We start from the raw sequence: 26,920 nt of genomic DNA on the forward strand, positions 1-26,920 counted from the left end.
GGTCTAGAGACTGGACATCCTAGATTCAAATCTGGCCTCAGATGACATATGTTCTAGCTGTGTGACCTTGGGCAAGTCACTTAACCCTCATTCCCTAGCCCTTACTGCTCTTCTGCCTTGGAACCAATATAGTATTGATTTTAAGATGGAAGGTAAAGGTTAAAAAAATTTGACTTGGAAACCAGGTCAAGGAGGGATAATTTATGAATGATTGGACTCTCTTAAAAACCCTGATTAAAAAAAAAAGAATGAATACTCTAGTTCAACAAATCATAAAGAAAAACTGTCTAGATCTATTGGAGACAGAAGGCAAAATGAGAACAAAAAAAGAATCCACAGGATACTTCTTGCAAGAAATACCTAGAGGAATATTTACCAGGAATGTTGTAGCCGAAATCCAGAGCTCCCACAACAAAGAAGAAATCCACGTACAATGTGTAGAAAGAAGTCAAAGTACCCAGGAATCATGGATCCCAGAAGACCTATAAGTGACTACTATACTAGTCCAAAAGTCATATAAGGTTTTATCCAGAATAATAGCCTGCAACAATAAGAATCAGCCTGGGGGCGGGGTGCAGGTGGGCGGTTGAATCTTTAAGGGAATAGAGGACTTGCAAACATTTCCACTAAAAAGACCTGAGCTGAGAAGGAACTTTAAAATGCTCCCAAAATGCAAAAGCTAAGAGAAGAAGGTCAGGTACACTGAGCCACTGGAAGGGGCTTTATAAGGATAACAGTGTGGGGTCTAATACAGAAACAAGAAACAAGTATCCCTTGATAGAACTGAGGGAGCTAAATCAGAAGAATAGATGACTCAGGAGTGGATTGGTCCAGCTCTGTGGATTCTAAGAGGGGGAAAAAGCAGAGAGGATAAAGGGAAGATGTTCTAGCGAGGCCAGAAGGAAAAGGGAATGGGATTTTTATTGCTCATTCCTGGAGTATGTGAGAAGAAGAGTATAGAAGCATGGAGGAGAGGGCTAGAGGATCAGACATCAGATGAATCCCATTCTTATTTGAAAAGAAGACAGGATGGTCAAACACATGCTGAGTTTGATACAGAAATATACCAGACTCAATAGGGAAGCCATTGGGGATAAAAGGCATACCTTGGGAGGAAGAAACTGATCCTAAAGAGGGCATTACTAGGGAAGAGAAAAGAATGCATCTCTAAGAGTGTGCCTGTCAGGTGGGGAATTACTGACTGACTGTCTGTGCAACAGGAATAGAATGGAATATTCTTGGGCCATAAGCAATTATGAGGAATGATTTCAGAGCAGCCTGGGTGTTATAGGTGGAATCAGGCTGATGGGAGAGAGACAAGGAGAAAAATTTTATAAGGATATGAGGAAGAATAGCTTTGAAAGCCTTGAGTACTCTGAGTAATGCCATGATCAACCATGATGCCTCAGAAACTGTGATGAAGAAGTGCACTCAGTGTGCCCCAAGAGCCCCCCCTCCTTGGATGTTTAGCTTGACCATGTATATGTTACAAAGAGCTTTTTAGATTTCTCATTCTTTTCATTGGAAGGTGGATTTGAAGGGAAAAGGAGTGTCAAAAGGGATGCCACAGAATAGGGCCACAAAACAATTTTAAAAGGCAAGTAAGAGAAGAAAGCACAGAGAAGCAGGCGGAAGGGTGGAATATCAAAATCCAATCATGCATAGGAAATCCTCTTTCACAATGGTAAATTTGGTTGGAGGGGATGTGGCAAAATTGGGACATTGATGCATTGCTGGTGGAGTTGTGAACTGATCTAACCATTCTGTATGGCAATTTGGAACTATGCTCAAAGGGCTTTAAAAGACTGTCTGCCCTTTGAGCCAGCCATATCATTGCTGGGTTTGTACCCCAAAGAGATCATAGATAAACATACTTGTACGAAAATATTTATAGCCATGCTTTTGTGGTGGCAAAAAATTGGAAAACGAGGGTTTGCCCTTCAACTGGGGAATGGCTGGACAAACTGGGGTATATGTTGGTGATGGAATACCATTGTGCTCAAAGGAATAATAAACTGGAGGAATTCCATGTGAACTGGAAAGACCTCCAGGAATTGATGCAGAAAGGAGCAGAACCAGGAAAACATTGTACACAGAGGCTGATATACTGTGGTAAAATCGAATGTAACGGACTTCTCTACTAGCAGCAATGCAATGATCTAGGACAATTCTGAGGGATTTATGGAAAAGAACGCTACCCACATTCAGAGGAAGCACTACAGGAGAGGAAACACAGAAGAAAAACAACCACCTGAACACACGGGGTTGATGAGGACATGATGTAGACTCTTAATGACCACCCTAGAACAATTATCAATAATATGGACATAGGTCTTGATTGATGACACATGAAGAAACCAGTGGAGATGCATGTTGGCTATGGGGGGGGTGTTAAGGGGAAAGTAAGAACATGAATCATGTAACCATGGAAAATTTTTCTAAAAAATAAAATTTAAAAAATGGTAAATTTGGGTGATTTTACTTAGTCTAAAATGTTGCTGTGTTAAAACCTTTTTTTAAACTTCAGGTGGAACTGTCTTCAAAATAACTTTCTGAGCTATGGAACTCCTTCCTTACTCCATGGCAACTTTGAATATTTTCCTAAAACGAATGTTTCCCAATTTGTTCTCCAGCATTACTTTAAAATCTTTTGGTTATTTTCCCAAATCAAATCTATTCCCAGGCCCACTGACAATATGAAAAATATATGCTACAGGTTTTTGTCCTTGTCATTATTTTTTGGGGGAAGGACCTAGGGAATCCTGTGTATAGGTTCCAAGGTAGTAAGGGCTAGGCAGTGGAGGTTAAGAGACTTACCCTGGGTCACCCAGCTAGGAAGTGTCAGGCTAAATTGGAACCCAGTACCTCCTGTCTCTTTGTCTGGCTCTCTCTCCAGGAGCCTCCTAGCTGCCCCTTATAAATATATTTTCCGTTCACTTGGTTATATGTTCAGATAACAACAAGGGGTCCATAGTAGGAGGGCACGCCCCCTCTTCTATGCCCTCAGAAAACAGGAAAAAGGATTCATTACGTAGAGGCTGCCTTCTCTGATGTTAGGAATTTTGTTGCCATAACATGAATTAAAGGACTGTGCAAACGTGTCAAGTTCTCCCTGCTGAAGGCCACAAGCCAGTCCTGAATTCGAATTCTGTCTCTCTGTTGAAGATTTCCAATTTATCCTGCTCTGGCGGCTTGTTTGAACCCAGCTGTTGGTTGCGCAGCTTTCTCTCTTCTCTTTTTCAGGAAGGTTTCTTGTTTGAGAGAAGGAGGCCGCCAAGATCCGAAGGGAGACAACCGGCGGGCCAGGGGCCTCCATGCTCAGATAGGGGGAGCCGAGGCAGGCCGGCGTCTGCTAAGCAGATAAGCATAAGCATATGGCCCACGGCTCAAAGGCCAAAGACATGAAGAGGCGGCACTTGGTGGAAGAAATGAGAAGCAGCCCAGAGCTCTGCAGATGAGAGAAATGCCAGCACGGGGCCGGCGATCCAATGGCGGATTGCACGGAAAGGTTTGGGGTGGCAAAGTGGCACCTGGGAATGGCTCCACTGTTGCGGGCAGCCCGGGATCCAGGCCTGCGCGGGGAGCCTCTCCGTTTCCTCCCAGTTTCCGCTCCTGGCGGCCCCTCTCTCCCCTGAAGGGCCGCACGGCGCGGGGGACGGAGAGCGCCCTGCGGCCGAGGAGCAGCTCTTTACCAACCTTGCCATGGAGCCCAGCGGTCAAAGGGCCCCAAATGCAGCGCGCCCCGGGCCCGCCTCTGCGCCCTCAGGAGGCCGAGCCCGCGGAAGGCGCTCCCAGTGCGGAGGAGGCGGCGGCGGCGCAGCGCAGCTGCTAACCGCGGGGCCGCCGCCGCCGCCAGAGCCGGGCGCTGGCTTTCCTCTAGCTTCTCCCAGCCGGCCAGGGTGGCCCTGCGCCCTGCCTGCGCTCCCTCCCCCGCGCCCGCCCAGCCAGGGCCGCTCCCTGGGACTCCTCGTCCAGCCCCCACCGAGGTCGGAGGGTTTCTGCCTTGGCTTCTCGCTGCAGCCCAGCCCCTCGCGTCGGGGCCAGCCGGGACGGGCTGCGGGCAGTTGGTGCTTAAACCTTCCTCCGCAGCGCTCCCGCTCCCAACTTGCCCTGCGCGGCCCGGGGGCCCTGTCTTTGCCTCCGAGGCCCGAGGAGACGTCCGGGACGTCACGGCCGGCTCTCCTGCTGCGACCACGAAGACTCTCTGAGGCACGGAGTCGGCGATGCCTCACCTCGAAAAAGGCCGCCGCGTCGCTTTCCCCTTGCTCTTTGCTGACCCCTGGTGGGGCCCTGGGGCAGCTGCACCGCCCCCGGCCCACGGAGAGCGGGGACTCGAGCGACCTTCCGTACAACAAGATGGCCGCCCCCCGTCTGAGGGGGACCGCCACCGGGAGGAGGAGGGAAGGGGAAGCAGGGAGCGGCCGCCGTAAAGGAAGGCGGCTCTTCCCTTCCTTCCTCTCCCGCCCCCTCCCCCGCCCCGCACAGCTGTCGCAAACCGGTGAATGGAAAGGGAGTTGGGGGAGCGGGGGAGGGAGGGAATTAGGGCCCGGCGCGTCGGAGCGGCGCCCCGAGGAGCTTCGGGTGGGGGCGGCCGGCCCGAGAGTCGGTAGCTGGGCCTCAGGCAGGCGGGACGGAGGGGAGAGGAAGCCGGAGGTTATTAAGCCGAGGCCGCCGGCACCTCCGCTGCGCAGGCGAAGATGGACCCCAACCGGATCATCCAGGCGCTGAAAGGCACCATCGATCCCAAGCTGCGCATCGCAGCCGAGAATGAGCTCAACCAGGTGAGGACGGGCCGGGCCGAGGCTGGCTGGCCGGGCTGGGTTGAGGCGCCCCCTCCCCCGCCTCCTGTTCCTCTCTCTCCCTCCCCCTCTTCCTTCTCTCCTCCTCTTCCCTCCTTCCCTGTTCCCCCTCTCTCTCCCCAGGCCGCGGGGCTCTCCTTCCTTGGGAGGGGCGAGGAAGGGGCGGAGCACTGTTGCACCTGCCTGGCCGCCTGGGGCTCCCTGACTTTCCTTCCCCTCCCCCTCCGCTCTTTCCGGACCGGCCTCTCTCCGTGTGGGCCTGGGGGGCTGGGGGGGGGGGCGCGCCGATGCACCTGTCTGTCACCTATCGGGCTCCCTGACTCACCTTTACTTCCCCCTCCCCTTCTCTCCAGAACCCCGTCCCAGTGTGTGCGTGGGGGGGGGCGCCCTGGGTTCCTTGACTCTCCTTTGCCTCCCCCCCTCTCTGCCCCCTCCCAGTGGGTGTGTGGGGCACGCTTGGCCCCCTGACACCCTTTTGCCCCTCCTTCCCGCCTCTGCCCCATCCATCTTTTCCCACGTGTAGGGCAGCCCCAAGCTCCTTGGCCCCGGAGTGGCCTCGGACCCGAGCTGAGACCACACTCCCGCTTTTTGGGGGTACGCGGCCTTTGGTTGGCCCATTGCGATGGAGCCCCAGAAGTGTTTCAGGGATAGGGAGGATTGGGGCAGATGGAGGGGATTTGTGGGTTGGGATTGAGTGGGTGGAGTGACTGGCCAGCAGCCAGGAAAACCTGGGTTCAAATCTTGCTTCTAACACAAGCTAGCGGTGTGACCCCAGGCCAAAACATGTCTTCACTGCCCTTGCCTCAGTTTCCTCCTCTCTAAATTGAGTCTGAGAAGGAAAGAGCCGGAATCTGGGGGACCATCACCAAGCCAGGGGCCAGGGAAGAAAAAGCCTGCTCCCATGTTGGCTTCCTTCCGGAGCCTTCTTGGAGCATTCTGTGTTCCAGACTCCAGAAGAGCCTTTTCTCTTGGCTGCCGCTTCTCCTAAATAGCCGGTTTCAGTCCTGCAGGGTCTCTCCCCGCCTGTTCTCTGCCCTTTTTCTGTCCCTGCTTCTGCCCTGACCTTCTGGTTGATGCTGGTCCATTCTGAGCAGAAGAACCAGAAGAACTGCATGGGGTAGGCACTTGTGTGAATGACTGGCCCAGGGTCACCCAGCTAGGAAGTGCCTGAGGCTTCCTTTGAACCCAGGACCTGCAGACTCCAGGTGTGGCGCTCTGTCTGCTATGCTGCCTCGCCACCTCCTTGGTATCCTTCTGAAAGTTCTTAGAACCGGCCCTCCGCGTCTCCTTTGCTTGGTGGTTATTTTCACCAGCCCCCAGTCCCCGGATTGGGCCTTCTCGTTGTCCTTCCTGTGATCTCACTGAGGACCCATCTCGGATCTGTCCTTCCTGCTCCAAGCTCTCCCCTCGACTTCTGGTCGCCGACTACCACTTCGGACACGGAGCTCTCCTCTCCTTTCCCTCCCGAAAGCCTTGGGTGGCCAAGCCCTGCCGTGTGCGCCTTCCTTAGGGCTCTCTTCCCACCCCAAGCCCCACCTTCTCTCCCCTCCACCGACCGGGTCTAGACACCGGTGGCTGCCTTACTGGTCCAGGAGCAAACAGACAAGCTTCTGTTTGCCTTTGGAAGCTCTTCATGACTTGGCCCTCCTCCCTTTCCAGTCTTCTTCCACCTTATCTCCTTCTGCGCCGACCCCTGATGCTGGCATTTTCACTGACTGGCCCCCGTGCTTGTAGTTCTTGCCTGCCTTATCCTGGTATCTTGGCTTCCTCAGATCCCAGCTAAAATGTCACCTGCAAGAAGCACTTTTGCCTTCTCACCGGGAGCGCCTTCTCCCGGATTCCCTCCGAGATTGGCCTGTCTGGACATTGTCTCCCCGTTGGCCCTTAGAGCAGGGACTGTTTTTGCCCTTTCTGCTGAGGCTGTTAGCTGTTGCTGGGATGGAGCTGGGTCCTTGAGTCAGGACGATGGGAGTCAGAATCTATTTCTGACACATACTAGGTGAGTCACTTAACGGCCACGTGCCTCAGTTTCCTCATCTGTAAAAATGAGGGAATGGTAACACCGTCTCACAATAGGGTTAACCTGTAAAACAGCTCGTAGGCCTTAAAGCACCATATGCAAGGCGGAAGAGGAGGAGGAAGACACTTGTTGGCTGACTTTATGGGACAGAATGCTTCATTTTGCCAAATGTATGGTGAACTCCAGGATGGCGGCTTCTTCCGGGCCTGCAGGGATCTGGGCTCTTTGACTCCATTCAATCCTTGCCCCCTTTCCCCGCCTTGATCCGATGCTCACAGTTGTTCGTGGACTCAGGGCTTCGGTTGGACTCCTGGTTCTGCCGACTCTGCTTGGCTAGATGATCTAAGGGCCCCAGACTGGGTCCTCTTAGAATGCAGACTCTCTGAGGGCCCGGAGCAGCTTTACGGATAGACTCAGTGCTCAGCAGAGCGCCTGGCTACTCAGCACTTCCCAGCTCTTCTTGCCTTCTTCCTAAGCCCTGGTGACCCAAATGGAGAAGTAAGCTGGCTCCTCAGACCCAGGTAGCACCTTGAAGAGGGGGCCTGAGCTGCAGGTCACGTGGAAAGAGCCAAGGGGCTTTAGGGGGCAGGAGCTAAGCAGATAATAATGGGTCCTCTTTGATATCGCTTTCATTTGTAACATCCCATCCGGTTGGCTCATGAGTCGCTCCACAGGCTGAGGACTTTGGAGACGAGAAGGTAAAGCCATAGGACCTGTGGTGCTGCGGCATGCTCAGAGGCAGCCACCAGGAGGAATTGGCTCAGGTTGGGTCAGTCAGGAAGCTCTTCCCAGGGCTCCCTCACTTCCCTGCCCATATTGATGGAGCAGCTCTGGGAGGCGCAGCTCTTTCTGAGGCTCTCGCCTCCACAGTCCTGAGCCGATTCCCCTTGGGCTGAGTCTTAAAGCCAAGGATTCTTAGGAGCTAGAAGAGCAGAAGGGGAACATTCTATGCACGGGATGTTTATAAAAATGTGAATGCTGGGGCAGCTGGGTAGCTCAGTGGAGTGAGAGTCAGGCCTAGAGACAGGAGGTCCTAGGTTCAAACCCGGCCTCAGCCACTTCCCAGCTGGGTGACCCTGGGCAAGTCACTTGACCCCCATTGCCCACCCTTACCAATCTTCCACCTATGAGACAATACACCGAAGTACAAGGGTTTAAAAAAAAAAATGTGAATGCTCTTGGACCTTTCCTTTTCTCACCTCATAGGCAGAAATTTTCTCCTGAACCAATTCCCTTCTGAGTGTTCAGCGCTGTTCTCTGAACATGGCTATAGCAATGATAGGATGGAAAATTCTGATTGCTATTTGAATTCTTTTCCACACGAATCACATTAGTAGGATTTCCCCGCTTTGGTGTCCTTTGACAGCATGAGATCTAATCAAGCCCTTTATCACATGGATCATGTTTTGGGGGTTTCTGGATAACTGGGAGAATGGAGAGGAGACGGGTATGCCTGGAGTGGAGAGCACATAGGAGGGAGTAGAATGGAATGAAGCTGAGTACTAAGAAGAGTTGTAGAGAGCAAATAAAGTAGATCTTGGAGGTAACCAAGGTCGTCTGGACATTATAATCAGACCTATCCTTTGCCATGTGCGTGAAGTCCAAGTAAAGGTGGGGAGGGCCTGCACTAGGCTGGCAGTTGGGAAAGAGAAAAGAAGGGGACTTATCTAAGCAAGAGGTATCGAGAAGACTAAATGCCAAGGCCCGACGGCTCTTCGGATATGTGGGGTGATCAGACTGAATAATAGGACAGTGATGGGTTGAAGTTCAAAAGAGAATTCTGCTTGAACAGTTGAGTTTGAAATAGCTACAGGACATCCAGTTTGAAGTGGGTGACAGCCAAGTGATCCTATGAGCCGGGTGCTGAGGAGAAAGACTAGAATGGGATGAGTCGAAGAGTCGTCTGCATAGAGGCAGGAATTAAATCTGTGGCAGCCTGTGTGGTCTTGGGCTGCGACTTTAGAGAGGAGAGGTTCTTACCTGGGGGCTGTGAACTTGATTTTGGAGAACATTTGGATGACCCTTTCAATATAATTGGGATCTTATGTATCTTGCCTTCGGCATTTAAAAACGGGACTCTTTAGAGAGAGGAGCTCACAAGCCAAAATAAGGTAAGAACTTTTGGCGAAAGGGGATGCTCAGGCCAGAATCTTGGGGAGGGGAGCCCAGAGTTAGCAGTTGTGGCTTGTTTGAAGAGGAATGTGCAGAAAGGTAGGAGGAATTGAGCCGAGAACACAAGCCAGGAAGACCCAGAGAAGAAAGTATCCAGGAGGAGAAGTTGGTCAATAGTGTAACGCTGCACACAGGTCGAGAAGATGCTGTTAGATTTGGGAGAGAGCACTTGCCTGTTGAGGCTGGAAGCCAGATTGCAGAGGACTTAGGAAGAGGAGAGGAAGTGGATACCCCAAATGCAGACAGATGTCTTTTTCTAGGACTTGAGCTGAAAAGGGGAGGAAAGACGAGATGAGAGCATTTAGGATTTAGCAAGGGTTTAAACGTTTTTTTAGGATGAAGACTATCCAGGCATGTTTATAGGAAGCAGGGAAGAGACCAGATGAAGATTAGAGAGTGTTTATGGTCAGGGCAGTGAGTGGAGAACATGGAAGGTGTAGGGGTACGGAGAGAGGTGCCCACCGTGGTAAGAAGAAGGAGAGCCTGGAATGAGGAGGGAGCGAGTTGGGGAACATGTCAGAGGGTTGAGAGAAGAGGATGGGGGAGAAGATCTTGGTCAGGGACTTCTATGTTTGTTGAAGTATGAGCAGAGCCTGGTGGGAGTGAGTTGTACGGGAAGTTTGAGGAGAGACGAGGCTTAGAACCGGTTAGTGGTTGGTAGGATGGGAAATCGTTAGGGAAGAGTAGCAGGATTGCCTGCTGCAGGGACGGCCTGGTTGAGACGAACTGGCTTACCTTTGTAGTGTTTTCAGTCGTCATGATTTACTTTAGTTCTGTCCAGCAGCGTGGAAATGAATGGGAAAGATCCAGGGTTAGAGTTTGGCAAGGCTTGATCGAAGCTAGAAGAAAGGGATAAAGGTTTCAGGAGTGGAGAGTAATGTTGAATTGAGCTGGAAGGGAGAAGAATCTAGCCAGAGCAGGGTTAGAATCATCCCTGTGGCCTGGGAGAGTTCTAAGGGATTGAGGGGTTGGAGGTCAGTCGACTGGCTAAGCTTTTACGAAGCATCTGCTGGATTATGTGCTCCAATGCTGACTATTTCCATCTTTCGGAATCTTTGCCAATTTGTTGGGTGTGAAATGAAACCCCAGAGCTATTTTAATTTGCATTTTTCATAGCATTAGTAATTCAGAAGAGTCTTTCATATGTTATTCATAGTTTAGAATTCTTTTCAGAACGATTTCCTCATAGCCTTTGATCATTTTGCTTCTGGTTCTATATACTTAACTTCAGTTCTCTATACGTTAGAAATAAGAGAGGGCTTTCATTGAAGGATTTCCCCCTAATCGTCAGATTCCCCTGTTGGCATTGATTTTGTGTCATCGAAATGGTTTCTCTCCTGTTTTGTTACGAATTCTCCCCTCCCCTCCCCCAGCCATAGCTTTGGGTCCTCTCTTTTTGTGTGATCTCTTCTTCTCCTCATCCATGCCTATTGTGGCAGGGGCCGTAAGACATTGGTCTTTGTGGTCTTCGTGCTCTGCACCGCATGCTTTCCTGCTGCTTTCGGGTTTTCTCCGACAATGTCAGATAGGGATTCTAAGACAGAAGGTAAGAGTTTGAAAAAGCTGTTAGCAGTTTTAAAAGTGGGAGGCTGGCCCTAGAAGTAATCTTGATAGCAGCTCTCATGATTTAGTTCTGAACTTCAACCTCTAGGAACCAGCTGCTTCAATTAGGTGACCAAAAAAGCCTAGAAAGCACCTCAGGCAGAACACTTGTGACTTGACTTACCAGGCAGAGAGAGATGGCTGTCAAGGGCACAACATCAGGTCAGAAGGTAAACTTGGCCGTATAATCTTGCAAAGAAGGGTAGTGGATGAGAGAAGCCATAGAAGTGAAAGCTGGTCCAAAGAAAAGGTCGCAAGACATCTGACAAAGCAAAGTCATTCAAAGATGAACAGGGGAGAAGCAGAAAAGTATTATGGCAGCCCTTTTTAAGAGTAGTGACCACTTGGACCCCTAATTCGATACTCCCCAATTCCCTTGGGGATGTGGCATGCATGCGTTTCTCTTTGGCGGCAGCTCTCCAGTCCGTGAGATCACAGATCCATTTGGTTTGTATTTGGTTATTATTAGGAAAGCTTTCTTAAAAGACGGAAGGACCACATGTGACACTGACCTTTTGCCCCATATACTTTGAAAAACGTTTATTATGTGAGCTTGCTAACAAAATTGCTTGGTCTTCCCTTCTAATTTGTTTTCATTGTTTTCTGGGTACTTTAAAAATGCTTCATTGAGGTTCCTCATTCTTCTTTCACCCCATCCTCCTTTTCAAGCAAAACAAATCAACATATTGACTTTGTGAACGTATACCTTGTTTCGAACCTTCAGCCCATTACTTCTTCCTAAAAGATGGGGAAAGCGTGCTTTCTCCTCCGAAGTCCTGATTGTTTGGAGCAGCGATTATCTGAGCTCTCACATCTTGCAGAGCTGTCTTCCTTTGCTTTCTTGGGGTTATTATTTCAATTCTTTTCCTGCTTCTGCTCACTTCACTCTGTTTCAGTTCATAATAAATCTTCCAGGTTTCTCTTAATCTGTCCTTTTGGGCTATTTCTAACAGTCCAATGATATTCCATTTCACTATTCCGCAGTTTTTCCAGCCATTTCTGTTGATGGCCATCCATCCTTTTCGGTTCTTTACTGCAATAGAAAGTGCTGCTTTAAATATTTTTGTACATATGGACCATTTTCCTGTCTTTTCACTTCTTTGGCATGCATGCCTGGCAGTGCCATGGTTGGGTCAAAAGGAATAAAACAATTTAGCTTTCCGGAATTGCTGGAACGATTTGGAGTTCCACCAATACCGTGTTGGTATATTTGCCTTCCCACACTCCTTCCAACGATTGCCTTTTTCCTTTTGTGGTGTTGCTGTCAATCTGATGGGTCTGAGATGGAACTTTGGAGTGCTTTGACAGTCATCAACAAACAAACATTTCAGCATAGCAAAACGAACAGGAAAGAGAGTTATAGGAGAACTTAGGCTTCTGTTGTGTTTGGTCTGTTTAAAAGTCTGTGTTCATTGCACTTTGGTTTGTAGTTTTTTTTTAATAGTGGACTCAAGGAACACCAATAAAACATAAAAAGGGAATGAATTGCACTTGAAACTGGATTTTCTTTGTATAGTTTGCTTTCTTTTTAAACATAACATTTGACATGTAACTTTCAGAGTTGCTTCGCGTATATGTGATTCGTTCTGGCCTCCTATTCTCTTTGGTACTTTAAAAAATGTATTGTGTGTTTATTTTTTGGCTAACCTAACCCTTTATTTGACCCTCAAATTGAAAAGAGATATACCTGACTAAATACATTTAGTCCAGCACCTCTCTGTCAGGAGGTGGATTCTGTGCTGTATCATTAATCTTTTGGAATAGTGGTTGGTTATTGTGCTGATGAGTTTCCAAATTGATTTTCTTTACAGTGTTAATCATAGTTTCCATAACCATTCCTTAATTAATGGGTCCCCCCATAGTCTCCAATTCTTTGTTGCTGCACAAAGATCTGCTATAAATACTATTTGCATCCCACCACCATTTGTAATCTTCTGGACTTTTTTTTTACATTTACCAGTCTTATAAGTGTGAAACGGAACTTCAGATTTGTTCTAAATAAGATGATCAGAAACTATTATATGCTATCAACATTTAAAACTAATGGAATGGATGCAGAGTGAAAGGAGCAGAGCCAGAAGGACATTGTACACAGAGACCAATACACTGTGGAAAAATCGAGTGTAATGGACTTCTGTACTAGCAACAGTGCAATGACCCAGGACAGCTCTGAGGGATTTATGGTAAAGATGCTGCCCACATTCAGAGGAAGGACTGCAGGAGAGGAAACATATAAGAAAACTATTGCTTGAATGCATGGGCTGAGGCGAACATGATTGGGGATGTGAACTAGAAACTACCACCCCAATGCAACTATCAACAATTTGGAAATAGGTCTTGATTGATGACACATGTTAAAACCAGTGGAAATGCACATTGGCCATGGGTGGGGGTGTGAAGGGGAAAGTAGGAGCATGAATCATGTAACCATGTTAAAAATGAATATTAATAAATGTTTTTAAAAAAAACTAATGGAATGAATGGATTTGGCAACAATGTGAAATACTGACATTAACAAATTAAGAAGGAAACAGACTCCAAACCAGAAAGAGAAACAGAAAGTCGGTGAACAAGCAAGCGACATCTCTAAACTATTAAAAGAACAAATAGCAGAAATCATTCAGAAAAAATAATGAGGCATACTTCTGTGAAATGAATAGTGGGGAAATAAAGCAAAGCAAGAAAGAAAGCACTGAGCAGTCAGTATTGGTGCAAACATAGTAAATACAGAATTAGCAAAGAGACAACAGAAATATATTATATGCACTATGACCGGGTAAGATTTGTATTCGAAATTCAAGGAAGATTCCATGTTAGGAAAACTATTAGAAAAAAATTAAACACATCAACACTAAAACAAAAATTATTCTATGTTAAGATATGAAAATGTGGGAATAAAATGACCTTTGTTTAATATAATTCATATTGATAATCGAACGTTCAGATTGATCTTGGTGTTTGTAATAGAAATTTTTCCAGAAAGACCCCAGGGGCAGAGCAGAGAAGCTTGTCATCTTCATTATTATTAATCGATTTAGTCCCAGAAATGTTTCCTGTAGCAGTAAGACAAGAAAAAGAAATTGAGAGAGTAATAAGTATAGACAGAACAGTGAAAAACATTGGGATAGTAGTTTCAGGGTCTATGAAAAGTCTCCAAAACTATGTTACTGAACCAAGGGGAAGGACAAGGAGAATAAATTCTATTTCCGATGACAAAATATGGTGAGCATCTGGAAATGGACTTTTTGAGACACTTTGGTACTTGTATGATAAATACAGCAACAAAATCACGTGGAAGAAAATGGAGAGACAGTTTGTCTTTCCAGCTAGACTGTAGTAAAAATGATTCTATCCTCTCCCAAGTTACTTTGCATGTTTGCTGATATGCCAGTCAGATTATCGGAAGGAGAGTTTGTGAAGTCTGAAGTAACAGTGACAGAGTGGATCTGAACTGATGTGCCGGCAGGAAGTGGCTGTGGTACGAACAAATCACAGGCCTGTTCCAGAGCATTCATCATCAAAAAACTGCAGACTAGAAGAGTGAGTAACACCTGGCGACAAATGCTCCCAGAATTCCAGTGTTTGAACACAAACTACTTTATTCAATGAGAACTACCAGGAAAGCTGAAAAGCACTTTGCCAAAGAACCCTTTAGGTTTTGTCATACTTTATATCACAGAGGGCCAGCAAGGTGGCTCAGTGGTCTAAAGCGAGGGGGTCACGGGTTCAAATGTGACTTCAGACACTTCCTAGCTCTGTGAATTCACCTTTTTACTTTTTATTCGGATTGGACTGCAATTCTGATTCACGTAAAACCTTTTCAAGATAATTGGGATTCTCTATTTACTTTTACCTTGGAAGATCTCATCTCTCCCAAGTGCCTAATTACAAATTTTCCCCTTGACCCCAACTGGGAAACTTGATCTCTTAAACCCACTTTGCCCAGCCCTTACCGCTCCTCTGCCCTTGAACCAATACACATTATTGATGCTAAATTTATATCGCAATAAATTCCAAGAAAACAACATTTCTGAAGATAAGAAGTTGAACTACAAAAATTATACTTTGTTATACTTTACATCACCATAAAGTCTAAGTAGCTAAATCTTCTAAAGCTAAAAGTCATACTGTAAAAGATTTAGAGATAACGTTTCCCAATTATGGTTAAGGAGAAAATTTGTAATCAGGCTGGGGCTAGAGAAAATCCGAAAAGATGAAAAGCAAAACCCCCTTCCATATTGGCCATTGTTGTAAGAGTGAACTCCCATGCAGCCCAAAGCCCCAAATTAAACCTTAACTACACTGAGGTGAAAGGCGGCTCCAGCAGTTCTTTCTTGGGGGCGGGGGGGGGGAGCGCCTTCCCCAACACAAGCCCTTCAGGTTGTCCCACGTCATCGCACTGCCGAGAGCAGCCAGGTTTTCGCAGATGATCACCTTCCAAGATCGCTGTTCCTGTGTACAGTATTCTCCCGATTCTACTGATTTCTCTGCAGCCCGTCCTGCAGATCTTGCCGGCTTTTTCTGAAATCATCTGGCTTCTCATTTCTTATAGCACAGTAATATTCCGTCACCAATACAAACTACAATTTGGTCAGCCCTCCCCCAGCTGCTGGATGGACATCTCCTTGGTTTGCCATTCTTTGCCACCATAAAGGGCACAGCTAGAACTCTTTGGGCAGGTAGCGTGTCTTTCTCCTTTTGATGATCTCTTTGGGATACAGAGGCAGCAGTGCTGTTCCTGGAGCAAAGGGCAGGCACAGCTGAATTGTATCCCCTTTGGGGGTGCTTCCAAGTTGCCATCCAGAATGACTGGAACTGAGTCTGATCAGTCCCGGCAGAATAAAAAGTAAATGTGGATTCACAGTGTATCGCCTACAGATCTCCTCCGTGAAAGTGTCGGGTATGGAAAAGGAAGACGAAGCAGACGAGAAGAAGAACTACAGTCAAATCCTCAGGAATCAGATCAGATCCCCTTTCCATCCCCTCGAGGCACTGTCAGCTGGGCTGCAGAAAGGGACAAGTCTAGATTTACTGCTAGTCAGTTGGTTTGACTGTCATGGAAATAAGTCTGAAATGATCCCAGATGGCCTAGTGACCCTACTATTGGAATTTGTTCCCAAGGAAGCTATTTCCAGGGAGAATTGATCCGTTCAATGCAGCATTATATGCGATCACAGAACACTGAAAGCCAATACATGCCCAGCGAATGGGAGAAGTAATTGGACAATGAGCGTGTGTGAACGTAATGGTATTTTTTAAAAAATGAGCTTGAAAATTTCTAATATTTTTTGTTTTTACATGATTAACTTTTTCCAGACACACATCTCTTCCATATCGTGGAAATCAGGGGTGCGGCACCCCGGCAGTCTGGAAAATGTGCGTGAGATTTTTGGCCCTCCTTTCCCAGCAGAGAAGAAGTCAGGATTTTTCTTTTTCTTTTATGGTTCCTTACTGTAAAATGTGTTCAGGTGTTTGGTCCTAGGCTGCATATAGGCCAGTGTTAACATTTCTAGCCTTTGTGCGTCCTCTGCAGCTTCTACAAGACTCCTCCAAAATTCTCATTTCATTTCTTGTGCCAGCCCGGAGATGGGGAAGTAACGATGTGGAAGGATTACCGGTAGAGTCATTCTCTTCTAGAAAACCATTCGTGATGACTGAAGAATAAAGAAAAAGGAAAAAGCAACCATCAAAAAAAATCTCTCCTATAGTTTGCACACTCGGAGTCCCCCCCCTGCAAAGAGGCTTGGGCTGGGGTCCTCTGGGGGCCTCCTGTGGATACATGGGCTGCTCTTGTGTGAGTGATGCTGTGCCATTTGGGGGCTCATTAGGACCCTGCTTTGGGGGTTTCGGACCACTTTTGCTTTTCCCGGTGTGTGGGACCCCCATCTCGCCGGGCACTTAACCTTGTAGACTGTACCTGTCTAGTCAGGCCTGGGAGCTGCTGGTTGGGCTGCCTGTGTTTGCCCTGGCTGTGCCGGCGGGTCTCCTTCCTATTTCTTGTGGGCTTTTGGCTGCCTTTTTGTCACTTGGGAATTTCTCTTCGGAGCTTTGATCGCCTTTAAGTTTGGTGCCACTTTCAGGCTTTCGATGGTGCTCCAGGCACCAGGCAGGCAGGTAAACAGCCCTGATCTACGAAGAATGACGGGAGTAATTGGAGAAACAGGACACCGAAGAGCCGAAGTCACCATGCAGCGGCCGAAACCGTTCAGCTACAGCCAATTTGGCTTTTCTTTGCATAATTGACTATTGAGCTTTTTCTTTCCTCCAGGGAAAGTACTTTGGAAAGTACTTTGGAAAGGGAAGTATCTTGCGTCAAAACAAAATGTGTCAATACATTTAGGAAATAAAATAAAAATTCCTTCTTTCCTGTGAAGGCCCTTCCGATTTTTTCTCTTTGTATTTCTGTGGTTGTTTTGGCCAGTTTGGGAAATTTTTCTTTTCTGAATTACAGGGTTGTTTCTTTTGTTTTTCTTTTCTCTGTGTTGGCCACTTTTGTCACTATTTCAGTCATCCAGTCAGACTGTATTTAGAAGGGCCTTCTGTGTGCCAGGCACTGTGCTGAACACAAGGGGCCCAGAGAAAGACAAGAACCGCCAGGCCTCCGCTTTCAGGGAGCTCGCAGGCTGGGCAGCATGTTGGCTAGAATGCTGAGCCCAAATGCAGCCTCCAACACGGCCTCAATTTTCTTTACTGAAAAAATAGCATCTTTTATCGTGATGATTAAATGAGAAAATGTTTCTAAAGTGCTCCACGTGGTGCCAGGCACATAGTCGATACTACAGAAATGTGGCTAATATTACTCGCTAATGGGGTAGGTTGCGGACGAGCAAGCTTTGTGTGGGATGAATTAGAAGTATTCCACGGAAGGAAGACCCTCGAGGAACAGCAAGCGGGGCGGCTTTGCTGCTAGGAAGACAGGAAGGGCCCTGAGCGAGCGGCATCCAGAGCAGCTCCTCGTGGACCCTGGCGGGGGCTGGAGGGGAATGGCAGAGGCGGACCTGTGCGTCGGGCAGCCCCCGGTGAGGAGAGGCTCGTGGCCAGCTGCTAGAGAGCACCTCCTCCGGGGTGGCGGCAGGGCCGCAGAGAAGGCTGTGCGGGCAGGCCTTGGCTATGGCTGGTCTGAGACCGGCCGGGGCTGCGTGTGGGCCGCCATGTCCAAGAAGCAGCCTTCCCTTCCGCCTCCCAGGCAGGAGAGCGCTCAGGGCGAGGCCAGGGTCCCCCAGCCACGAAGGGCCTCCCTGCTGGGACGCTTACACGGAAAGAGCCTGAAGAGGAGCTGCAGCTGTTAGAGGGATTGCGGGGATCGCGGGGGCTGAAAGGAGAGACGAGGACCCGGCCAGTGCAGCTGGGGCCGTGCGGACCGGGCTGCTCCACGCCATGGCCCCTGGCCGTAGGGCCCTGAGGAGAGAAGGGGCGCAGGGTGGGAGAACAGGGACCCACGAAGCTTGATTTGTCGAGGGAAAGCAGCTGCTGAGGGCGGCACGTGGGGTCACTTTCTAGAGCCCGAAGGAGCCGGAGAGGCGTCTCACTCAGGGCCCTCCTTTTACTCGGCTTGGCCTCAGCTGTTTGCCCCGACACCGTCAGGAGCCCCGACACCCTCAGGAGCCCCGACACCCTCAGGAGCCCCGACACTGTCAGGAGCTGTGTGGGCTGGACACGAGGCTCAGACGGCACAAGAACGACAAAGCCTCAGCCCGGTGTGTGCCGGGCGGCTGCTCCGGAAGGGCCGGCTGCTCAGAGCATGGGGGAACTTGGAGTCCTTATTCTAGTACAACTAAATAGCAGGCTTCAGCTTCTTCTTTTGGGGGTGGCTCGTGGCTCCCCTTTTAGGCGCTCCCCTTTCCTGGCTGTTCACTTCTTAAAAATCGACCTTCACGATGGCCTTCTTCATCGGGCCGGTTCCTCTTGGTCAGCTCGATGCGGGACGGGACCCTCGGGGTCCCCCTAGGCTGTCGCCCCCAAGAATGGATCCCAGCGAGCTTTCATTGTGTTCCTCTTTGTCGCCTCCATCCCTTCTGGTGCTGGATATTCTCCAAATAAAATGCTTTCAAGGAATCTTAGTTCAACTCTTCGTGGAATCATTTCTGTCCACCGTTTGTTCTTACATTTGTTTGGTCAGGTTAGTCTATCATTTTGTATCGCTTAAAAACCCATCTTCTGTCTTGATCTCAATTCTAAGAGGGCGGAGAGGTGAGGGCTAGGCCGTTGGGGAGAAGTGACTTGCCCAGGGTCACCTGGCTAGGGAAACGTCCGGCCCTGCCGCTCGACCCGCTGCGCTTCCCCTCCTTTTCTTGATAGTGTTTTGCAGTGAGCTTTTCCCTCCACACCTCTCGAGCCACATCTGGCTCCACCTCCTGACCGGCCAGTCCGGGCAGAGCCCCAGGGTGTGCCCCAGATTCCAGCGCCTTCCGCCTCCATCCTCCTCCTTCCACACGTGTTTATGGCTCTCAGGGCCAAGGTCTCCCCAAAGGGTCGTTGCCCGTGGCTGCCGCCCTCCCTTTGCCTAGCCAGGAGCTGGCCTTGTTAGAGGCCACACTTGGCCTCTGTCCTCCGCTCGGGCTCCTCAGCCGGGCTCCCCCTTCCCTCGGCCGCTCCATGTCAGAATGATGCGTCTGTTCATGGCTGCTTCGTGTTTTTACGTGATCTTTTTGTGTAATTTCAGTCCTACAAGATTATCAATTTTGCTCCCAGCCTGCTTCAGATCATAGTCTCAGACCAAGTCGAATTCCCGGTACGGCAAGCGGGTGAGTTTCTGCTCTTTTTGTTCTTTAACATCATTGAAATGCATTGAGAGGGCTGGGCTGAAAAGGGCATTTTAAGGGCTCAGGCCCTGCTTTTCCAGGACAGAGAAGCCTCTGGACACGTCCCTTGCAGTGGCCCTGTGGAAGGGCCGAGCCGGCCTCGTCTTGTCAGCAGCTGGGGGCCCCCCCCCCCCGCTGCCCTTCCGCCCCTTCTCGGGCCGCCTCCTCTTCTGCCCCCATTTGGTCATGGTCTCGCTGTTCTCTCTTAGTGCATGCACACGCACACACACACGCACACACGCACACACATGCGCACACACATGTGCACACGCGCACACACACGCACGCACACACACCTCGGCCACCTGCATTGGTCCTTCATAGAAATCTGATATGCCAGGAAGGGCAGTCCCGAGCGGGAGGCCCTGCTGTCCGTGGGGGTGTCCCGAGGCTCCCGCGGGTCACGCTGCACACGCCCAGGGCTCCGAGGCCCCGCGGGGGTGGGTCTTCCTGCCTTCAGGGCTTGCCGGGCCTTTTGGCTGGCCGGAGATGCCTCGTGGAGGCTCTTTTGGCTCGTGGGCGCCGCTCAGCCTCCCTCGGAGGAAGCCGCCCTTTCAGGGAGGAGCCTGCGTGTGGGCCCGGCGCAGGCCTCTGTCCGCGCCCCAGGAAGAGGCCCGTCTGTGCGCCTGACCACAGGCTGAGGCCGGAAAGCAGGAGCCTGGCTTGTCCGGCCCTTTCTGGGCCATTTCCTCCTCCACTGGATGAAGGCCAGCCCGTAGGAAGTGACTCGCTCGGCGTCACATGGCTAGGAAGTATGTGAGGTCCGATTCGAACTCAGGTCCTCCCGACTGGTTTCCTGCTCCATTGCTCACCCTTTGGAGAGCGAACCAAGAAATGAGGGTCTTCTTGGCCCGTCCCTTCCCCCACAGGCCTGGAGGGGGCTTTGGGGCCGCCGTTCAGACCAGATTCGGTCCCGTTCCCGCCATCCCGGCGTGAAAGGCGCGCCGACGTCCCCCGTGGGCCGAGGTCTGGAGGACGGGCACCGCACAGATGGGCTCGTCCGCCCTGGGAGCCCTGAGGAGAGTGGATGGAGGGTCGGGCTCGGGCAGAGTGGGCGCCGCAGCCACCCAGGGCCGGGCTGGCATCCTCTTTCCTTTCGTCGCTCTTAAATTAAGAGATCCCTTTCCAGGGGGCCGAGTCAGCTTTTCCCCAGAGCGGGCTGGGAGCCCCGGCTCGGGGAACACTCGGCGCCAGAATGCTTCCGGGACGAGGAGCGTCGCCCGTCCCCGGGCCCCGCGTCCCCCCTCGGCTTTGCCCGCTCGGCTGCCCGTCGGTCCTTCCACCAGAAGCTGATGAGGGACGGGGCGCTGCGCGAAGAGGCACCTGCCGACCCCCCCGAGATGGAGGTGGAGCAAACGCCATACAAAGGCACTTCCACAGAGGACCGGCCTCCGGCCCCGTCCATCCGGCCGTCCTACCTTCCAGGACAGGCCTCGGCGGCCCACGGCGGGGGCCCCCGTTTCGTGCTGCTGACCCCCAGGACCGCCTCGCACGCCCTCGCTCTCGGCTCGCTCGTCTCGAAGATGACAGGCACGTTAGGGAAGGGACAGGCGGCGTCCCCGCGCTCTCACGCTTAATGAGGACAGCAGAGGGCAGCGGAGGAAATGGCAGCCATCCAGCAGCCGCCACCTGCAGGCCGGCAGTCATGGGCATCCGCCTGCTTGTGGAGACAAACAGGAACATGGCCTCTGGTTGGAGCGCCCTAAGAAAGACGCCCAGCCCGGCCCCCCCAGCCCAGCCAGCCGGAGAGCTACGGAGAGGCCCCTCGCCAGCACACGGCCAGTTCCTAGGGGTTTCACCCCGACTTCACGCCCCGTGAAACAGTCGGGAGGACAGAGCGGCCCGGGGGACCCCCCGGCTTTGGCCGCGACAGGCCGGGCTGCAGAAGGGGAGCCGAGCGTGCTCAGATTTCCTCTGAGCCATTCATCAGCGCAAAGAGCCGTCAGGATGCCCAACAGCGGCCCCCAGGCAGCGGGCCTCGAGGAGGGAGAAGGAAGTGGCACTGCAGGAGAAGGCGGCTCACGGCAAAGCTCGCTCTGCTTAGAGGAGAGCCAAAGAAGGAGCTCCAAGCAGCGAGGAACGTTCTTTCAAGGGAGAGCCAGTCATTTTGGTTGGCAGCCGCCCCCTCTCCGGGGCCTTCTTGCCTTACTTCCTCGGGAGGACCCTCGTTTTAGGAAGGACCCAGCCGTGGCTCACCTCAATCTCCTCTTGACTCTCTCTGGAATCTTCCTTCTTTTCGTTTCTCTCGCACAGGCCCTCCCCCGCCAGCTTTCCAGCTGTGTCGTCCTCTCCGGGGATCCTGCTGTCTTCTAAACAAAACTTCCTTTGGTCTTGCTTGGTTTTGTATCCCCAGCTTAGGACCTGGCACACACAGGGATTTTTTTTTAAACACATAACTTCTGTCTTGGAATTGATACTGAGTTCTAAGGCAGAAAAGTGCTAAAGGCTAGTCAGTTGGGGTTAAGTGACTTGCCCAGGGCCATACAGCTAGGAAATGTTTGAGACCAGATTTGAACTCAGGTCCTCCTGACTTGCAGGCTTGGCTCTTTATTCAGTCACCTTGCTGCTCCAGAAGGATCTGATAAATCCTCTTTTTCTCCCTCCCTCCCTTTCTTCCATCTGTCTGTCTGTCTGTGTCTGTCTGTCTGTCTGTCTATCTGTCTATCTATCCATCCATCTATCTATCTATCTATCTATCTATCTATCTATCTATCTCTCTATCTATTTATCTTTCGATCTATCAATCTGTCTACCTATCTGTCTATCTATCTGTGTCTGTCTGTCTGTCTAATGCATCCATTTGTCTGTTTTTCTCTGGTTCTAGTGTTCTCTCTCTCTCTCTCTCTCTTTTCCTCTTTCTGTCTCCTCTCCCCTCCTCTGCCTGTCTTTCCCTGTCCCTGAAACCTGATGACTTTAGTGCAAAGGTACGAAAAGGTGAGGATGGCGAGAAGATAATGTTAAGGGAAAAGGTGTGAGAGAGGCAGACTTACCTTTGCTACACAGAAGTCTTTCCACTTTTTTATCATATTTTCTTCAAGAAAAGGATTGCTAGGCACCCAACAGAAGACGTACCAGATAACGCCATAAGAAAACCCACATCGTCCCGAAAGGAAAAGATTTCTTGTTGGTGGGAAAGTTGTCCCTGAATCAGCACTCTACGGTCAGAGCACCTCCTTGTCAGGGCAAAGAGCTGAATTAGTAAAAGTAGAAATAATAACAATGAGAAAAAAGGTAGAGCGAAACCATTCAAACCAGTAAATAGCAGCAAGAAATGATGAGCCTGATGGCTTCATAGAAACCTCGGAGGATTTGTATGAACCGATACAGAGCGACAGAAAGCAGGACCAAGAGAACAATTTACGTTTCTAAAATTGCTTTTTTAAAACATTCACTTCCCCTTTTCACTTCCTTTTCCTTAACTGAGGAAACCAACCAAAACCAGCCCCCCTTAAAAACATATAATCAAGCAAAGCTCACTCCCACATGCCCATATTCCCCCCCAAATGTATGTCTTAATATGCATTCAGAATCTCTCACCTCTCTGAAGGTGGGTAGCCCGTTTCATTGTAAATTGTCTGGAGTAATGAATGGTCATTGGGATGAACTAAGTCTTTTCATGGTTGATTTTCTTTATAACACTCTTTTTACTATGTATATATTTTTATTCTTCTTTAAACCCTCACCTTCTGTCCTAGAATCACTACTGTGTATTAGTTCCAAGGCAGAAGAGTGGGAAGGGCTAGGCAATCATTTTTAGTTAAGTGACTTACCTAGGGTCATGCAGCTAGGAAGTATTTGAGGCTAGTTTTGAACCCAGGACCTTCCATCTCTAGGCCTGACTCGCCATCCACTGAGGCACCCAGCTCCCCGCTCCTGTACATATTATTCAGGAAAATGATTTAGAGAATGATTCTATAACTCTAAAGACAAGAGTTAGTAGGTGCCACCCGGATAAAGATCCAGCAAAGGAAACAGAGAAGAGAAATTCAGGGAGGAGAGAGTGATGGACAGTGTCTTAGACGGCTGAGATCGAGAAAAGACCGTTTGACGAGGCGATGCGAAAGCTCATCGGAAACTCTGGAGAGAGCCCTTGGAGGCGAGTGTCCAGGTCAGAAGCCAGAATGAAAGAAAGAGCAGAAGGAAGTCGCCCCCGTCGCGGGCCTTCTCAGGGAGTCCAGTGGCCAAAGGGAGGAGAGATACAGGCCAGATCAAGTGAGGAGTTTTTGAAGATGGGGAGGGAAGGTGTGGAGGCAGCAGGGAGAGGGGCACGAGAGAAGATGGCGTGGAGCGAGATTCCCTGGGCCCGGCCTCGGCCAGGAGAAGGGCCACCTCTTCGTGAGGCTGCAGTAAAGTACAGGAGTGGCAGGACCCACCGGAATTGGGCGAGATGAAGACGATGGCGGAAGTGGAAGCTTTTGGTGAACGGCCTCAGTTTTTGCCCATGAAATATGAGGCAACATTCTCAGCAAATGCAGTTGAGGAAAGGGGGACTGTGGAAGGTTTGAGGAGGGTTGTGAAGGTTTGGAAAAGCTGCTGTGGTGAGTGGCATAGTTCAGGGAGCCTTTCAAAGGGCCGCCGTACCGTGGAGAAGGCCTATCTTGAATTTAATTCTGTGAGAACAGTGAAAAATTTCAAATAACGAGTAGTGTGAAATGGATAGCGGAAATGACATCAGCACTGATTACCGTAACTTTGTGCTCTTTAGTGGCTACAAATCTGTCACCACAACAGGAAGAGCAAGAGAACCTGGAAAGAGATGGGGGCTGAAGGCAAATTGGGGTCAGGGTATAAACTCGTATGTAGAACATTAAGGGGGGCTGAATATGATTAGTATCGTCTCAAAGCAGAGGGTAGAGCCAGCTTAATGAAAATTTGGCAAGAGATCCAACTATAAAATAAAATATTATTATCTTTTAAACCCTCACCTTCCATCTTGGAAAATACCATGTATTGATTCCAAGGCAGAAGAGTAGGAAGGGCCAGGCAAATGGGGGTCAAGGGACTTGCCCAGGGTCACACAGCTGGGAAGGGTCTGAGGCTGAATTTGAACCCAGGACCTCCCTCCTCTAGGCCTGGCTCTCCATCCACTGAGCCACCCAGCTGCCTCTGAGATCCAACCATTTAAAATCATCCCCAGGGCACTTAAAGTTAAAGGAAGTTCATGGTGGGAGGGAGCTTGTCCAAGGGATAGCCCAGGGAAGGCTGCCCTTTGAGCGTGGAGAGCCTGCTCGTGTGGCCCAGGGTAGGAGGGAGCCAGAGAGGCCTCCAGCATGTTGGAAGGCCTTCCCTGGGGAAGGTAGCTGGAGCCACAGAGAAGAATCACTCTCTGTCGTTGGACGGACGTTGAGCTTGGCAAGACGACTGCTTTATTTCTTTGAGTTCTCATGGAGATTCCCTGACGTGGAACAGTCCCAGCTCCTTGCCGAATGGCGCCGGACGAGAGAACGTGGCTTTATTTCGAGCTCACTGGTGTGCCTGGTCAAAGTTTGGTGGAAACGTGGACTTCTGGACAGAACGCAGCCCTCCGCGTGCTGGTGGACGTGAAATGGTTGGTGGTGGCGGTGTCCATGATTCTGGGTTATTTAGGGTTAGTGACAGCTGGAGGAAACAGTCGTCCCTCACAGCATTAAAGGCGAGGCGCTCTGGTTTTCGAGGTGTCGGGAGCCCGTCAGGGAGGAAAGTCTGAGGGCGCCCTTGAGCTCTTTGAGTGCCGGCTCCCTTGCACTGTGAGTGCCTGCAGGAGAAGTTCTTTTGTTGGAGAGTCACGTCACCATTTCCTGGTCAGTGTGCCTTCTGGGTCTGCTGACTGCATTCTGTTCCGGAACCGTCTTCTGGGCTGCGGGAGAGCCAGAGCTGTCAACCGTGTGAAAACGATGTTGGTTGTAGCTTTTGGCTTGATTCTAAGTGACTGCAAGGACAAGATGGTGAAAGCTAAAACCTAAGCTCGGAGAGAGCCAGGCCTGGGCTTCAATGCGGCCTCAGGCTCTTCCCAGCGGGGGGACTGTGGGCAGGTCGCAGCCTACCGTTCCTTAGTCCTCACTCTTCTGCCTGGGAGCCAGGACTTAGTCCTCATTTCAGGCCAGACAGGGAGGTGTTTTCGTTTTTGGCCTGGATTCCCTTTGCAGGGCCGGTTCCTGGCATCATTCAAATAGGCTGCCAGATCTCGTTGGCCGTGTTAGCCCATCTGATATCTCCTGTGCCACAGCTTTGGGTGACCCAGTGAGATCCTCGCTGGGCAAAGAGGAGGCACTTCATCATGGCCACTTACAATGTTTTATAAAATCCTTCTGTGTTTCTGTCGAAACACGTTGGATGAATAGGTGGAACAGACTTCCAGAGCTTTAGTGGGGAGGCTAAGAGGAGCGGAGGAACTCCGGGAGCCCACGCCAAGTCTATATACGTTTACCCTCTGCTGTCGGAGGCTGGTATCAGGAAGCGAGGCTAAAACAGTAGAGTAGAGGCGCCCACGTCAGTACCCTTTGTCCCATGTCATTTTGGGGCTGAACCGAGTTAGGGAGGGCGAGAGCCTTACTGCTCATCAGTGTATTCCCGTAAAGCGTGCGGATTATCCGAGGAACTGACTTACATATTTCAGTTGTCCTTTAGCTTTTCCTTAGGAAACTTTAAAGACTTAGAAGCTTTCCCGCTCCCCCAAATGAGTGGATTCCTGATGCCAACCCTGCTACATTTCTTTGTTAAAGGCTGCTTTAAGGCTTGTTTCTAGTAAGTATTGAACCAAATAGCTAGAGAAGATTTAGTAGGTGTGAGAAATCCTTTCGTTTTTGCAAGGCATTTCTCTTTTTGGCTTCTTTTCTTGAAATATCTGAAAGTTGTTCATTTGTTCCGCGAGGGGTATGTTAAGTAGGAATTGCAATAATGAAGAATTGACTCGTATCTATTTCTTTTTAAAAAACCCTCATCTTCTGTCTTGGAATCAATACTGAGTCTCAGTTACGAGACAGAAGAGTGGTAAGGGCAAGGCAACTGGGGGTTAAGTGACTTGCCTAGGGTCATCCAGTTAGACAGATCTGAGGCCAGATTTGAACTTGGGGTCTCCCATCTCTAAACCTGGCTCTCTCGCCACTGAATCACCTAGCCCCCCCCCCCCACTTGTATCCATTTCAAGAGTTATATAAGTAAAGGGGAAAGGACCTATACAGCTCTCTGGGAAAACGAGAATTCAGTTTTTGGTTTATTGCCATTTCATTATTGCTTTTATGAACATTGTGACATATGATTAAGCTTTATTTAGCCAGTTTTGGTTAGATCACCCTATATCAGTCTAGGGCTCACATTTGATACTACAAATTGTTTTACCTTTAAAAAAATCTCAAGACTTGATTGAAAGATGCTTTCAACTAACATAAACCTTAACGGCTAAAGGAAAATCTTAAATTTGTATCGATTTTCCCATCTTTTAATTGGTTGCTTCCTGCCATCTTCACTACGCTTCAGGGTCAGCATATAATGGCGTAGCCGCTTGCATTTTGTAAGGCTGAATTAAATCCATCCTTTCCATGCTGCTA

The 26,920-nt window shown here is 49.9% G+C and overlaps 1 protein-coding gene across 2 annotated transcripts in view; it reads left to right on the forward strand.

Annotated features, from left to right (window-relative positions):
- Positions 1–4,697: 4,697 nt before the first annotated feature.
- Positions 4,698–26,920, forward strand: part of IPO8 (importin 8) — a 119,461-nt gene continuing 97,238 nt past the window's right edge. For both annotated transcript variants that reach the window (XM_044679349.1, XM_044679350.1), the window contains exons 1-2: positions 4,698–4,781; positions 19,256–19,337. In XM_044679349.1, coding sequence (XP_044535284.1) covers positions 4,698–4,781; positions 19,256–19,337 — 166 coding nt within the window. The remainder of the gene's footprint in view (positions 4,782–19,255; positions 19,338–26,920) is intronic.

The sequence above is a fragment of the Gracilinanus agilis genome, chromosome 5 (genome assembly GCF_016433145.1).
Source record: "Gracilinanus agilis isolate LMUSP501 chromosome 5, AgileGrace, whole genome shotgun sequence".
Taxonomy (NCBI): domain Eukaryota; kingdom Metazoa; phylum Chordata; class Mammalia; order Didelphimorphia; family Didelphidae; genus Gracilinanus; species Gracilinanus agilis.